The sequence below is a fragment of the Bos indicus genome, chromosome 10 (genome assembly GCF_029378745.1).
Source record: "Bos indicus isolate NIAB-ARS_2022 breed Sahiwal x Tharparkar chromosome 10, NIAB-ARS_B.indTharparkar_mat_pri_1.0, whole genome shotgun sequence".
Taxonomy (NCBI): Eukaryota; Metazoa; Chordata; class Mammalia; order Artiodactyla; family Bovidae; genus Bos; species Bos indicus.
Window position 1 is genome coordinate 28,117,668 of NC_091769.1, and position 13,979 is coordinate 28,131,646.

The window sequence follows — 13,979 nt, forward strand, 5'->3', positions numbered from 1 at the left end:
TGACCCAACCATTTTAGAGGACAATTTTGCAATATATAATGAAACCTTACAAATATATTTTAGCAAAGTTATTTCATTTCTATTAAGTTGTCATGAGGAAGGAATCAAAGCTGTATATATAGAATGAGATATATCAAGGTCTTTCATAGTAGTACTGCTGGTAACTGATAAGTGGAAATAAATGTCAGCAATAAAGTTTTGACTAAAGCAAAATAACTCTGCCCATTCAATTACCACATAGCCACTAAGAACGATATGCTAGAAGTATATACATCAGCATGAAAAGATTTACATATTGTATTGTTAAGTGAGTTGTGGAATAGTGTGATATTATTTTGTATAATTTGTAAATGCATGCTAAGTCACTTTAGTCATGTCAGACTCTTTGTGACCCTATGGACTGTAGCCAGCCATGTTCCTCTATGGGATTCTCCACTCAATAATACTGGAGTGGGCTGCCATGCCCTCCTCCAGGGGATCTTCCTGACCCAGGGATCAAACCCATGACTGCTGTATTGGCAGATGGATTCTTTACCACTAGCACCATGTGGGAAGCCCAAGTACATAAATAAATATCTCAAAAGAAACATAACAGAATTTTAACTGTTATGTTTGAGTGGGATTATTTTTGGTGACTTTTTTCCTTTTCTTCTTTGTGATTCTCTATATTTAAGCTGTAAATGTACTTTAGACTCCACTAGTTTGTTATCCTAAAAAAGTTAACACAAAAGTGTTTGTGGTAAATCTGCCAGATTTTCCCATTCTTTTCCATGCCTTGTGATTCAGAAGGAAAGAGATGGTTTTTTCTCTTTCTCAGCTTTTATTTACCATTGCTCTTTGCACAAATAATTGTTGACTTTCTACTCTAAGTCAGGCAAATTTTACTGACTTCCTGCTATAAAATGGGTATCCCTCTAGGTACAAAGGGCTTCCCAGTTGGTGCTAGTGGTAAACAACCCTCCTGCCAATGCATGAGACTTAAAAGACATAGATTCGATCCCTGGATCAGAAAGATCCCATGGAGGAGGGCAGGACAACCCACTCCAGTATTCTTGCCTGGAGAATCCCATGGACAGGAGACCCTGGTGGGCTAAAGTTCACAGGGTCACACAGAGTTGGACATGACTGAAGCGACTTAGCATGCATGCACGCTAGGTACAAATAACAAAAATTCTTACTTCCGGATTTATGGACCTTTCTTTCCAATGGGAGAAAAAAAACTAACAAAGCAATCTCTCAAATAGATTAAAGAAAAAGTCATGAAGATATTAAACAAAGCATATGGTAGAGAATAACTAGAGTAGTAAGGCAAAAGAGAACTTCCTTAGATAAGAAGTGTTTTTCTGGTGTTGGCCTTCAAGCTGATATCTGAATGATGAGAAGGAACCGGCCCTACATTTACCTAGGCAAAACTCTCCACAGGTGAAGTGAAGGGCCAGTGTACAGGTTTCAGACCATGAGCTTGGTATACTCAAGCAACAAAGTCCAAAATGGCTAAGAAGAAGGAAAAGGCTCAATGAAGTTGGCAGGGTCAAATCTTTTCAGGCTTCATGGACCCTGGTTAGGCAACAAGGTAGAGTAGGTATCCATCCTCTGTCATGCTGTGGCATCAGTCTACCCCTAGCCTTCAGAGCTCTCCAGGAGCTTCCCTCCTTCCCAAGGCATGCACTTCCCTCAGAAGATGAGTCAGCATGACTTCTAACTCCATTCCATAATGTTCACAAGTTCATGAATCCCCTCTACTCAAACCTTTTTGTTCAGTCTGCTCACCCTACCACACTCCTTACTTACTTGCAATGATTTTTGCCTCAGAGATCCTTTGTCCCTTCCTAAAATCAAGTTGTATACTTCTAACACAGTTTTCTACAGCTCCTGACACAGGATTTAGATACAGGAAATATTTGGTATATTTTCTGATTAATTGAATTTCTATTTATGTAATTTTTTGCATAGGCTAGTCTGCTTGATTATTTCTTCCAGAACATTAAAAAGCACCATAGAAAAATAAAGAGGAAGGATATATATATACACAAAGACATACAACTCAACCACAAAAAAGAGTGAAATACTGCCATTTGCAGCAACATAAATGGACTTAAAGAATATGCTTAGTGAAATGTCAGAGAGAGACAAATACAACATGATATCACTCATATATGGTCTAAAAATTATACAAGTGAATCTGTATACAAAGCAGAAATAGACTCATAGACATAGAAAATAAATTTATGGTTACCAAGGAGGAGAGGAGGAATAAATTAGAATTATGGGATTAAGAGATACAAAAAATACTACACAAGAATAAATAAGCAATGAGGATTTACTGTATAGCACAGGGAATTATACTCAGTCTTATAATAACCTATAATGGAATATAATCAGAAAAAATCACTATGCTATACATCTGAAACTAATATTGTAAATCAACTATACTCCAGTTAAATAATAAAAACAGGCTTTCCTTTTAAAAAAAAGAACAGTGAGATACTCTTTGAATACTTACTTATACTATTTCTGAATAGTATATTTATTTTTTAATAATTACATGCAACATTTTAACACATGAAAAGTTTAATATGTTTCTTCATTATACAGTTCAGTAATAGATTTTCTTTTTATTTCTTCATTTATACAGTTTTGTAATAAATTTTCTTTTGTAATTTCTATACTTTGTTTTATTTAGTTATTAGCCTCATTCTCATAATATGGACATCTTTTCCTTTTTAATTCAGTATTCCTTTTTATCTACAAAATATTCAGTCCATTTATAATCATTTAGTCTCACATAGTTACCATTGTCATATAAAAATAGTGACTCTTGTTTAGGAAAAATCATAAACACTGAGGAGTAGAAATTTACATGACCAGGTCTCAAAACATTTGATTAATTAATAATATTAATGCCTCCTGAGTTGTCACTCTATGAGTTATCCGAAATTTAATATTCCAATCCTAACTACATTAAAAAAACCTTATTATTAATTAAATCTGAGTGTGGATGGCAAAATTCAGATGTGAGAAGCCTCAAATTCTCAAAGCTACGTAGGCAGTTTATTTTTTGGTTTTGTTTTTTCTTCTGGGTATATAGACACTGAGAAACACAAAGGGCTCAAAGAGCGGTACATATGTATACCGGAAGAGCCACATCTTTGAGAATTGCTACCTAAGAGAAGAGTATCCAACATTTTGTTTTAATAGAAAATGTGCCCATTATATGAGACATGAGCCTTTACCAACATCTATAATAAAAACTAATAAGGACGTTATATTCCACTGCTGAATTTACTGTGCATGTGTGTTCAGTCACTTTAGTCATGTCCGACTCTTTGCAACCCTATGGACTGTAGCCCACCAGGCACCTCTGTCCGTGGGTTTCCATGCCCTCCTCCTAGTGGATATTCCCAACTCAGGGATTGAACCTGCATCTCCTTCACTGCAGGCAGATTCTTTACTGCTGAGCTACTGAAGAAGCCTGCTGAATTTACTATTCTCTAATGTTTTCAGATTCCTTAGAGTAAGTGTCCCTATGAAAAACTGACCAGCTCAGAACACAATCCCTGAGGAGAGATTTCACAGTGGATACTGAAAATCTTAAATACACTGAAATATTTATGAAACGTCTTCCCAACCCAGGGATCAAACCCGTATCTCCTGCTTACAGCCAGATTCTTTACCACTGAGCCACCAGGGAAGCCCAAACATCATTAAATACATTGAAAATATATATGAAAAGTGTAATTAAAAGAGGACAATTTCCAAGAATAGTCAAGCTCAATCTGAATTTCTTGAATTGTGCATGAAAAAACTCTTCTTAAAACTTAAAACCTTACCAAACAGTCTCCTCATTGCCATCTTCATCTCCTTATTTCTAAGTGTGTAGATAATAGGATTCATAAAAGGAGTAATAAGAGCATCAAAGATGGCTAAAAATTTATCTATGGGTAAGGTAGGGAATGGCCACACATAGACAATAATGCAAGGGCCAAAGAAAAAAACTACCACAGTGATGTGAGCTGAGAGGGTAGAAAGGGCCTTGGATGAACCACCTGAAGAGTGTTTGCGAACCGTGACCAGGATGAAGATGTAAGACACAATCAGGATAAAGAAGGTGCCCATGGAGATGAAACCACTGTTGGCAGTGACCAGAAACTCCAATCTATACGTGTCTGTACATGCAAGCTTGATGAACCGAGGAAAATCACAGTAAAAGCTATCCATTTCATTGGGGCCACAAAAGGGTAAGTTGACAACAAAAGCCAGCTGGGCCACAGAGTGGATGAGTCCAATGGTCCAAGCAACAGCCAGAAGAGAAGTGCACATTCTTAGGCTCATGATGGTCGGGTAGTGGAGCGGCTTACAGATGGCAACATACCGGTCATAGGCCATGACTGTGAGCAGCACCATCTCTGCACCCCCAACAGTGTGAATAAAGAACATCTGAGTGATGCAGCCTCTGAAGGAGATGACTTTGTGTCTTCTGAAAAGGTCAGAAATCATCTTTGGGGTTGCAATGCTGGAAACACCTGTGTCAATGAAGGAGAGATTTGCCAACAAAAAGTACATGGGGGAATGTAAATGGTGGTCTGAGAGAATTGTGAGCACAATGAGAAGGTTTCCCAACATACTCGCTATATAAAATAATGTGAACAATAGAAAAAGAAGAATCTGGACCTCCCAAGAACTGGTGAGTCCCTGCAGCAAAAATTCAGACACCACTGAGCGATTTCCGCCATCCATCAACTTCATGCACAAGGCTGACCCTGAGGTTAACTAAAGAACATAAGAGGGAGACAGACATAATCAGTAAGTTGGAAAGAAAGTCCTTGCAAAAATGTCAGAAAGATCATCTTGCCATTTCAGAGTTACTTAGAGTTTACACAGTACAAGTAGAACAAAGAGCCAGAATCAGAAATGTCCCCTGCATAAATCTTTGATATCATTTAATCATGTACCTCAAATTTAGTTTGGGCTTCAGTGTCTAAACAAGAAAGGAAAATATAGACAAAAGCACCTTTGGATTTAGAGAGAGGTAACTCAGGAAATAGAGAGATTTGTACTTCCAAATTTCTCTCCTGAAATACGCCACAGAATGAAAACATGTACAAAAAGGTACAGAAAGCTGTCTGGAGAGGTGCTCTAATTTATTCTTTGTAATAGCTGCCTGATTCACAGTGTGGATAGACCATAATTTATTTATTAATTTCCCTGCTAATAAGCATTTACCTAGTTTCTAGTTTGGGGAGCCCTACAAACAATGCTACAAATATCTTTACACACACATCCTTCTGTATTAATTTTTTCTTTCATGGCATCAACGCTTAAAATGAGATTACTGGGTCAAAATACATATATTCTTAATTTGGGTAGTTTTGCTTGATTGCGTTCCCAAAAGGCTATAATAGACATATATTTCCACAAGAATAAATGTTGACACTTTTTAAATTGTTGCCAGTGTAGTGAGTGAAAAGTTATAGTTCATTGTTACTCTAATTTTCATTGTCTGACAATCAAAAAATTTGAACATATTTTCTTGCAGTTTGGATTTGCTCTTCTGTGAATTACCTTTCCGTGTATTTTCCTATTTCTTATTGTGCTTTTTCTTGTCATTTGTAAGAGCTCTTTTTATATTGTAAATGTTAAGTTTTTGTCATTTATTATATTTTTAAATTAATTATCTGTTGTTTTGTTTTATGATTTCTTCGGCTATACCCAAGTTGTATGATTTAAATATTATATGATTAAATACAGCTCTCACTTGCCTTACAGCTACTGAATTTAGTCTCAGTTACCATCTCGTTTGTTCCTGGATCATACATATCCTTAGATTTTCTTTCAATATTTTATTGTATTTTGTTTTCTGTTTAGAACTGTGCTCTATTATATTTGTATATGTTTTAAAATACCAGTCCACTTTTAATTTCTTCCAGGTATAATAGAATTGTAATGGCACCACGTAATGGCTGCTGCTGCTGCTGCTGCTGCTAAGTCGCTTCAGTCGTGTCTGACTCTGTGCGGCCCCATAGATGGCAGCCCACCAGGATCCCCTGTCCTTGGGATTCTCCAGGCAAGAACACTGGAGTGGGTTGCCATTTCCTTCTCCAATGCATGAAAGTGAAAAGTGAAAGTAAAGTTGCTCAGCCGTGTCTGACTCTTAGCAACCCCATGGACTGCAGCCTACCAGGCTCCTCCATCCATGGGATTTTCCAGGCAAGAGTATTGGAGCAGGGTGCCATTGCCGTCTCCGCAAGTAATGGCATCATGTGTTAAATAGCCCATTCTTTTACCACTGAATTTAATTACCATTTTCATTTTGCTAAATTTTCAGATATTTGGGATCTGCTTCCAAATTCTTTCTTCTATTTCCACTGATATATTTATCTACATCTGTAGAAATATCAGAGTATTTCATAAAAGTGGCTTTATGCTTTGTCTCATGATAAAGCAAGTCCCTCCTTTTCTGCTATTATTTTTCATGCTTTCTTGGCTATTCTTGTGTATGTATTATTCCATATAAACTTTAAGATCATTTTATCCAGTCCCCTAGAAAATTTCATAATTGCATGAAATTTATATATTAATTTGGAATGAAGTAGCATTGTTATGATGATAGCTTCCCATTTAAGAATATCATGTTTGGGACTTCCCTGGTGGTTCAGGTGCTGAGACTTCGAGTTCTCATGCAAGGGTACAAGGTTGGATTCATGGTCAGAGAAATAGATCACATGTGCTGCTACTAAGAGTTCTCATGCTGCAACTAAGACCTAACACAGCCAAATAAATAAATAAGAATATAGTGCATCTATTCATCTGTTCTGATGCTGTGAAAGTGCTGCACTCAATATGCCAGCAAATTTGGAACAGTGGAAACAGTGTCAGACTTTATTTTTCTGGGCTCCAAAATCACTACAGATGGTGACTGCAGCCATGAAATTAAAAGACGCTTACTCCTTGGAAGGAAAGTTATGACCAACCTAGATAGCATATTCAAAAGCAGAGACATTACTTTGCCAACAAAGGTCTGTCTAGTCAAGGCTATGGTTTTTCCTGTGGTCATGTATGAATGTGAGAGTTGGACTGTGAAGAAGGCTGAGCACTGAAGAATTGATGCTTTTGAACTGTGGTGTTGGAGAAGACTCTTGAGAGTCCCTTGGACTGCAAGGAGATCCAACCAGTCCATTCTGAAGGAGATCAGCCCTGGGATTTCTTTGGAAGGAATGATGCTAAAGCTGAAACTCCAGTACTTTGGCCACCTTACGCGAAGAGTTGACTCATTGGAAAAGACTCTGATGCTGGGAGGGATTGGGGGCAGGAGGAGAAAGGGACGACAGAGGATGAGATGGCTGGATGGCATCACTGACTCGATGGACGTGAGTCTGGGTGAACTCTGGGAGTTGGTGATGGACAGGGAGGCCTGGCGTGCTGCGATTCATGGGGTCGCAAAGAGTCAGACACAACTGAGCAACTGATCTGATCTGATCTGATTCATCTGTTCAAATTTTGTTTCATGTCATTTAATAAGATTGTGTCTTTTATTACACATATTCTATACCTTCTTTGTAAAAATTGTTCCTATGTAATTTTTAGCTTTTTTTCTTAGCATTATGAACAGAATCTCTTTTCTCATTTCCATGTCTAGATTCGTCTTGCAAGAATGAAGAAAAGTTCATTCTGTCCTAACATGCAGATACCTTACCACATTCTGTGTAGTAATTTTTTATAGTAATGTCCTGGATTTTCTTGGCTTACAATAATGTCATCAGCAAAAAGAGAACTTTTCCACATTTAATTTGTGTTGGTTTGGTAAAGATAGTATTCATTTTATCACTGCCTTATTAACACGAAAGTCCTATATATTTGTCTATTCTTTGCATGTTTATTGTCTCTTCCAGAGTTACATTTCTGCATTCATATTTTAAAATAAGATGCCAATTATTTTCCTATTAATATATTTTATTTCCTTCTACTTTTCCCCACCACCAGTTAAGCTGAGTTCTTTAAAATATTTTTCACACCCCTCTTCTCATTCCTCTTCCCATTTAAATTAAATCAGTTCCTTTTTATCCTCTAAAACTTCTATTTGTTTTACATATTATGCCTCCTGAATCTATCCCCCCTGTTTTGCTTACTATCATGATTTCCATCTCACTATCTTTATCTTAGGTACATTAAAATATGCATTCCATTAACCTTCCAGCCTCAAATTTGAATTTCAAGAATAATCATCCTCTGCTTAAATTTATCTGAATTGGTCTACTCCCAAAGTTCTTACTATGTTACTCATGAATCATTCTACATGCTGTTATTAATTTTTTATTGAAATTAGCATCTGATTCTTGCAGCAGCCCTGTATTCAACATACCCTAATATCACATATACTTAATATATGCTTTATACATGTAGGTTATAATATTTGAACTGAACTTTCAGAAATCATCTCCCATTCATTTGCAAGAGTCATTCAATGTATCCAGTCAATCTGATATTTTTCAGCCTCTGATCTCTCCAAGGATGTAAATACCATTTAATACACAGTATTAAACTCCTTGTAAATGTTATTGGAATAACTACTTGACAATAGAAAAGTGCTTAAAAATCTGTGAAATAAATAACATGGTGCTGATGTTTGAAGTAACTGTAACTCTCAATAACAATATTTTTATTTGTTGTTTTGTAATGAGATGATTAAAGAAAAGATTACGTGTGTCTCAAATGGTAAAAAAATCTGCCTGCAATGCAGGAGACCTGGGCTCAATCCCTGGGTTGGGAAGATCCCCTTGAAAAAGAAATGGCAACCCACTCCAGTATGCTTTCTTGGAGAATTCCATGGACAGAAGAGTATGGTGGGCTACAGTCCACAGGGTCACAGAGTTGGACACGACTGAGCAACTAACTCACTTATTACGTTTTTCAACCTGAGAATTTGATTTTTTAGGGCTCCAAAGTCAGAATTAATCTCAGATCAAACATTTTCTGCCAAAATGAAGGTTGAGCTTAAAAATAAATGAAATTTTCTCTAGAAAGTAGCAGACAGCAAAAGAGACACAGATGTATAGAACAGTCTTTTGGACTCTATGGGAGAGGGAGGGGGGGATGATTTGGGAGAATGGCATTAAAACGTGTATAATATCATATAAGAAATGAATCACCAGTCCAGGTTCAATGCAGGATACAGGAAGCTTGGGGCTGGTGCACTGGGATGACCCAGAGGGATGGTATGGGGAGGGAGGTGGGAAGGGGGTTCAGGATGGGGAACACGTGTACACCCATGGCGGATGCATGCTGATGTATGGCAAAACCAATACAATATTGTAAAGTAAAATAATAATAATAATAATAAAATTTTTTAATAGAATTCAAAATAAAATCCAAACCTGTTCATCTTTCCAAATGTACAAGTTAGAGTATTATGTAGTTTATTTAAATTAGTTTATTCATTTTCCTTCAAATATTTAATGTTCTGGAGAGAAAGATGTAAAAGGTTGGTTAAAAGTGAAAAATTACAAACCAGATTGCTATGTTTAAACTCAACTACCTGCCCTACCATTTACCCTGACCTTGGAAAAATGATTTAATCTTATGGTGTTTAAGTTTATTCACTGTTAAATTGGAGTGAAAATAGTCTGGCCTCAAAAATATCTAAAGGAAACTAACTTAGACCCATATTTGACTCATACCAAGAACTCAGTAACTGTTCATCATAATGATGTTATTATAAATATCTTTAGTGGCACTAAACTCTCCTGGTAGTCCTAATTCTCAAACCCCTCCTTTTGTCTTTCCCTGGTTTTTCAACACTTATTCACTGTATAAATAATAACATTATTTAAGATCTTGTTTTTCTCTTCACCTAATGGTCTTTCATGTATTCTAATTATATTAATACCTTCCCCAAAAGCCTGACCACTGTATGAAAAACAATATATATGCAAAGGTCTAGTATTTCCCCAGCATGTAAATGCAAATTGAATCTATTCACCCCCTAATTCTATCCTAAACTTCATAGCTGTATTTCCCATAGCTCACTAAACACTATCCCCTAGATGCTTATATATTGGTGAAATTTCACATGATTACTACACAACTAATAATCTCTCTATTCCCCAGTGCAGCTTTTCTTCCAGATCTATTATAGTACTTCAGGCATCTTATCCATCCTACTCTTCTCAAATCTTGATTGCCTTTCCTCATCATTACTGAAATCCTGCAATACCAAACAACTTATCTCTCCCCATCTAACCTATATTCTGGCCATCAGATTGTTCCACCTAGGTGCTGTGCTTAATTGTTCAGTCGTGTCTGACTCTTTGTGACCCTGTTCCTCTGTCCATGGGAATTCTCCAGGCAAGAAGACTGGAGTGGATTGCTATACCCTCCTCCAGGGGATCTTCCCAACCCAGGGGTTGAACCCAGGTCTCCCACATTGCAGGCAGATTCTTTATCATCTGAGCCACCTGGGAAGCCCAGATACCTAGGTAACACTTTGATTATATAACTACCACCAAAAAATGTCCAGTGGGTCTTACTGCCTTTAAAAGTACAAATTCCTTATTACTCAGCTATAAAAAGGAACACATTTGACTCGGTTCTAATGAGATAGATGAACCTAGAGCTTATTATACAGAGTGAAGTAAGTCAGAGAAAGACAAATATTGTATACTAATGCATACGTATGGAATCTAGAAAGATGTTAATGACGAACCTGCCTACAGAGTGGCAATGGAGACACAGACAGAGAACAGAATTGTGGACACAGCAAGGGGAAGAGAGCGTGGGACGAATTGAGAGAGTAGCATTGAAACATATACGTCACCATATGTAAAACAGCTAGCCAGTGAAAATTTGCTGTATGATGCAGAGAGCTCAAATCCAGTACTCTGCGACAACCTAGAGGAGTGGGATAGGGTGGGAGGCGGAGGGAGGTTCAAGAGGAAGGGGACATACACACACCTTTGGCTGATGCATGTTGATATATGGCAGAAACCAGCACAATATTGTAAAGTAATTATCTTCTAATAAATATTTTTTAAAGAAATATTTATACCCCTTTAATACTCTCTGCTCTATTGCCCATCAGTGACCTCCTCCTCAACTCTTTGGAGTCTAACAGCTGTCTCTACCTTCTTTAAACTGATCATATGAAGATTACCAAATACCTCAAAATAGCTAAATCTTTATCCTTCTGATATCTATGCATCACTTATACTGTTCACCATTTCCTACTTTCTGAATAATATTGTAGCTAATGGGATGTGCAAAGACTTTGTCATCTCTCTCTCTGTTGGTAACGCCTATTCTACAGACTGGACCTGAAGATTATAACTCCTCAAATAAGAATTCTAACTAGTCATTAACATAGGAAAGGACTTAAATCCTTACAGGCTTATGTTCCCGTTATGCTGTGCACCTGAAACTAATACACTGTTATATTTCAATTGTACTCAATTTTTAAAAAAATTAAAAAGATTAGACAAAGGAAGACTATTTAAAGGACAGACAACTGATAGTAGTGAAGGAGGGGCATTATGGACATTACAGAAGGCTTGAATTCTTACTCCATGGGGGAAGAATTAGGTTATATTTCTGTCTGGTCTATATCTGAAGAGAAATGGGCTTCCCTGGTGGCTCAGATGATAAAGAATCTGCCTCCAATACAGGAGATGCAGGTTTGATCCCTGAGTCAGGAAGAGCCCCCGGATACGGGCATGGCAATCCACTCCAATATTCTTGCCTGGGAAATCCCATGGACAGAGGAGTCTGGCAGGCTTTAGTCCATAGAGTCACAAAGGGTCAGATATGACTGAGTTATTAACACTTTAACTATCTCTTTTCATCAAAGGTTATTCCCAATTCATGCTGCTGCTGCTAAGTCACTTTAGTTGTGTCCAACTCTGTGTGACCCCATAGATGGCAGCCCACCAGGCCCCTCTGTCCCTGGGATTCTCCAGGCAAGAACACAACTGGGTTGCCATTTGCTTCTCCAATGCATGCATGCTAAGTCACTTCAGTCATGTCCGACTCTGTGCGACCGTATGGACGGCAGCCCTCCAGGCTCCTCCATCCACAATATTCTCCAGGCAAGAATACTGGAATGGGTTGCCGTTTCCTTCTCCATGATCCACAGATATTTCTGTTCATGGAACATGCAAAATATTCATAAATGAAAAGTAAGTGGTCCAAAGGCTTAGATATTAGTCTCTGATGCTAGTATAGATTTATTCTGACTCACTTTCAGATAGCTTAGCAATACCATCTTATTTAATTACCCCACTTCTCTAAGCATTCTTATGTGGGCATAACTGAAAAGATTATAACTAGAATCATTAACATAGGGGAGGACCTAAATCATTGTAACCTAGAGGCCAAAGGGAGGATCAAGGCTACATACACAAGGCACAACTTTAAATATGTGCAACTGTGTAAATTCTAAAACCTGTTTTGGGCATCCTTTTGAGGACTTCATGAATGGCTGTCTCACTCCTCTCCAAACCCTCAGACATAATTTACTTCGGATGATTATTTACAACTGTTTACTTCTGCTTACTACTTAGGAGAGATAGAAATTATTATGATTCACCATATAATGATATTTTATACATATGAAGGCATCCTTGATAGCTCAGTTAGTAAAGAATCCACCTGCAATGCAGGAGACCCCAGGTCAATTAAAGGATAGGCTACCCACTCCAGTATTCCCTTGTGGGCTTCCCTTGTGGCCCAGCTGGTCAAGAATCCACCTGCAATGTGGGAGACCTGGGTTAGATCCCTGGGTTGGGAAGATCCCCTGGAGAAGGGACTGGCTATCCACTCCAGTATTCTAGCCTGGAGAATTCCATGGACTGTATAGTCCATGGGGTCACAAAGAGTCGGACACAACTGAGCGACTTTCACTTCACTATGCATGTGAAAAATGCCAAAGAAGTCATCAACTAAATCTTTGGTCAGTGACTAAATGACAATTTTTCAGTATTATACCTCTCCTTAATCTTACATGCAGGATAAATACTTTTTATTACTAATGACATCTCCTTTTTCAACTCTTTTAAACATATTAGTATATTTCTTGTCTTCTTTACTGTCTACACATATTTCTACTTCCTTAATGTGTTAATGAATCTTGGTTGTAGGATATTGAAAAGAGTCTATCTAATCATATATATAATACAATTATTTCCTGAAATTTGCATGACATACTTCTATTTATTCTGATCTCATATTGGCTTTAGAAAACATTAATATTATATATATAATATATTATTTAATTTATACATTATAGCTGTGCTATGCCCTCTGAAAATAAAATACAGTATGTAGGAATATCATTATTCCTCACAGTTAGCCATATGAGTTATAAACTCGCCTGAATCAAGAATGCACCTACTCTCTCATATAATTTCAAATAAGACAATTTCTTCAAATTGTTTCCTACCAAAATGCTGTTACTTCTTAACCCTGTTTTATTAATAATTTCCTACAGAATACAAAATCAAAGTTTATAACATTAATTTCCTTTTTCTAAAAGTTTACAGCCTCTAAAAAGTCTTTCACCTCTTTTGTTTCACGGTAGCAAGGTAGAGCATAGGAAAAAGGAATATGATCCATATTTTGCAGATACAAAATAAGGACTCAAAGAGATTGAATTAATTGCCTAATTTTTCATAGCTAGGTATCCAATACAAATCCGATTCTTTCAATTGTTTTAAAGATGCAATGGATTAAAAAGTACTGGAAGAAAATGCCAAAATTTTAACAGTTGCTTTCTATGAAGAGGCCATGGATGATAAATTTTCTATTTTGAATATGTTTTTCTCTTTAAAGAAAAAATATTAATTTACAAAGCAAGTTGACTCCAGAGTCCAGCGCTTTTCACTACACTATTCTATAAGTCACTGACAACCTAAAGACAAAGTAACTTCGAGGGTGTGAGGAAGTAGCTTTTACTTCCAAGGTACTTGACAGGTAAATGGGCTGCCTGCAAAGAC

The 13,979-nt window shown here is 37.1% G+C and overlaps 1 protein-coding gene across 1 annotated transcript; it reads right to left on the reverse strand.

Moving 5' to 3' along the window:
* Positions 1–3,771: 3,771 nt before the first annotated feature.
* LOC109564323 (olfactory receptor 4F3/4F16/4F29-like) lies at positions 3,772–4,737 on the reverse strand. The gene has a single exon (XM_019967806.2). The coding sequence runs from the start codon at positions 4,735–4,737 to the stop codon at positions 3,772–3,774; it is 966 nt and encodes a 321-aa protein (XP_019823365.2).
* Positions 4,738–13,979: the final 9,242 nt, after the last annotated feature.

What these genes read in the sequence shown, in the direction of transcription:
- LOC109564323 (XM_019967806.2), bottom strand. Translation starts at nt 4,737, where the DNA reads ATGGATGGCGGAAATCGCTCAGTGGTGTCTGAATTTTTGCTGCAGGGA.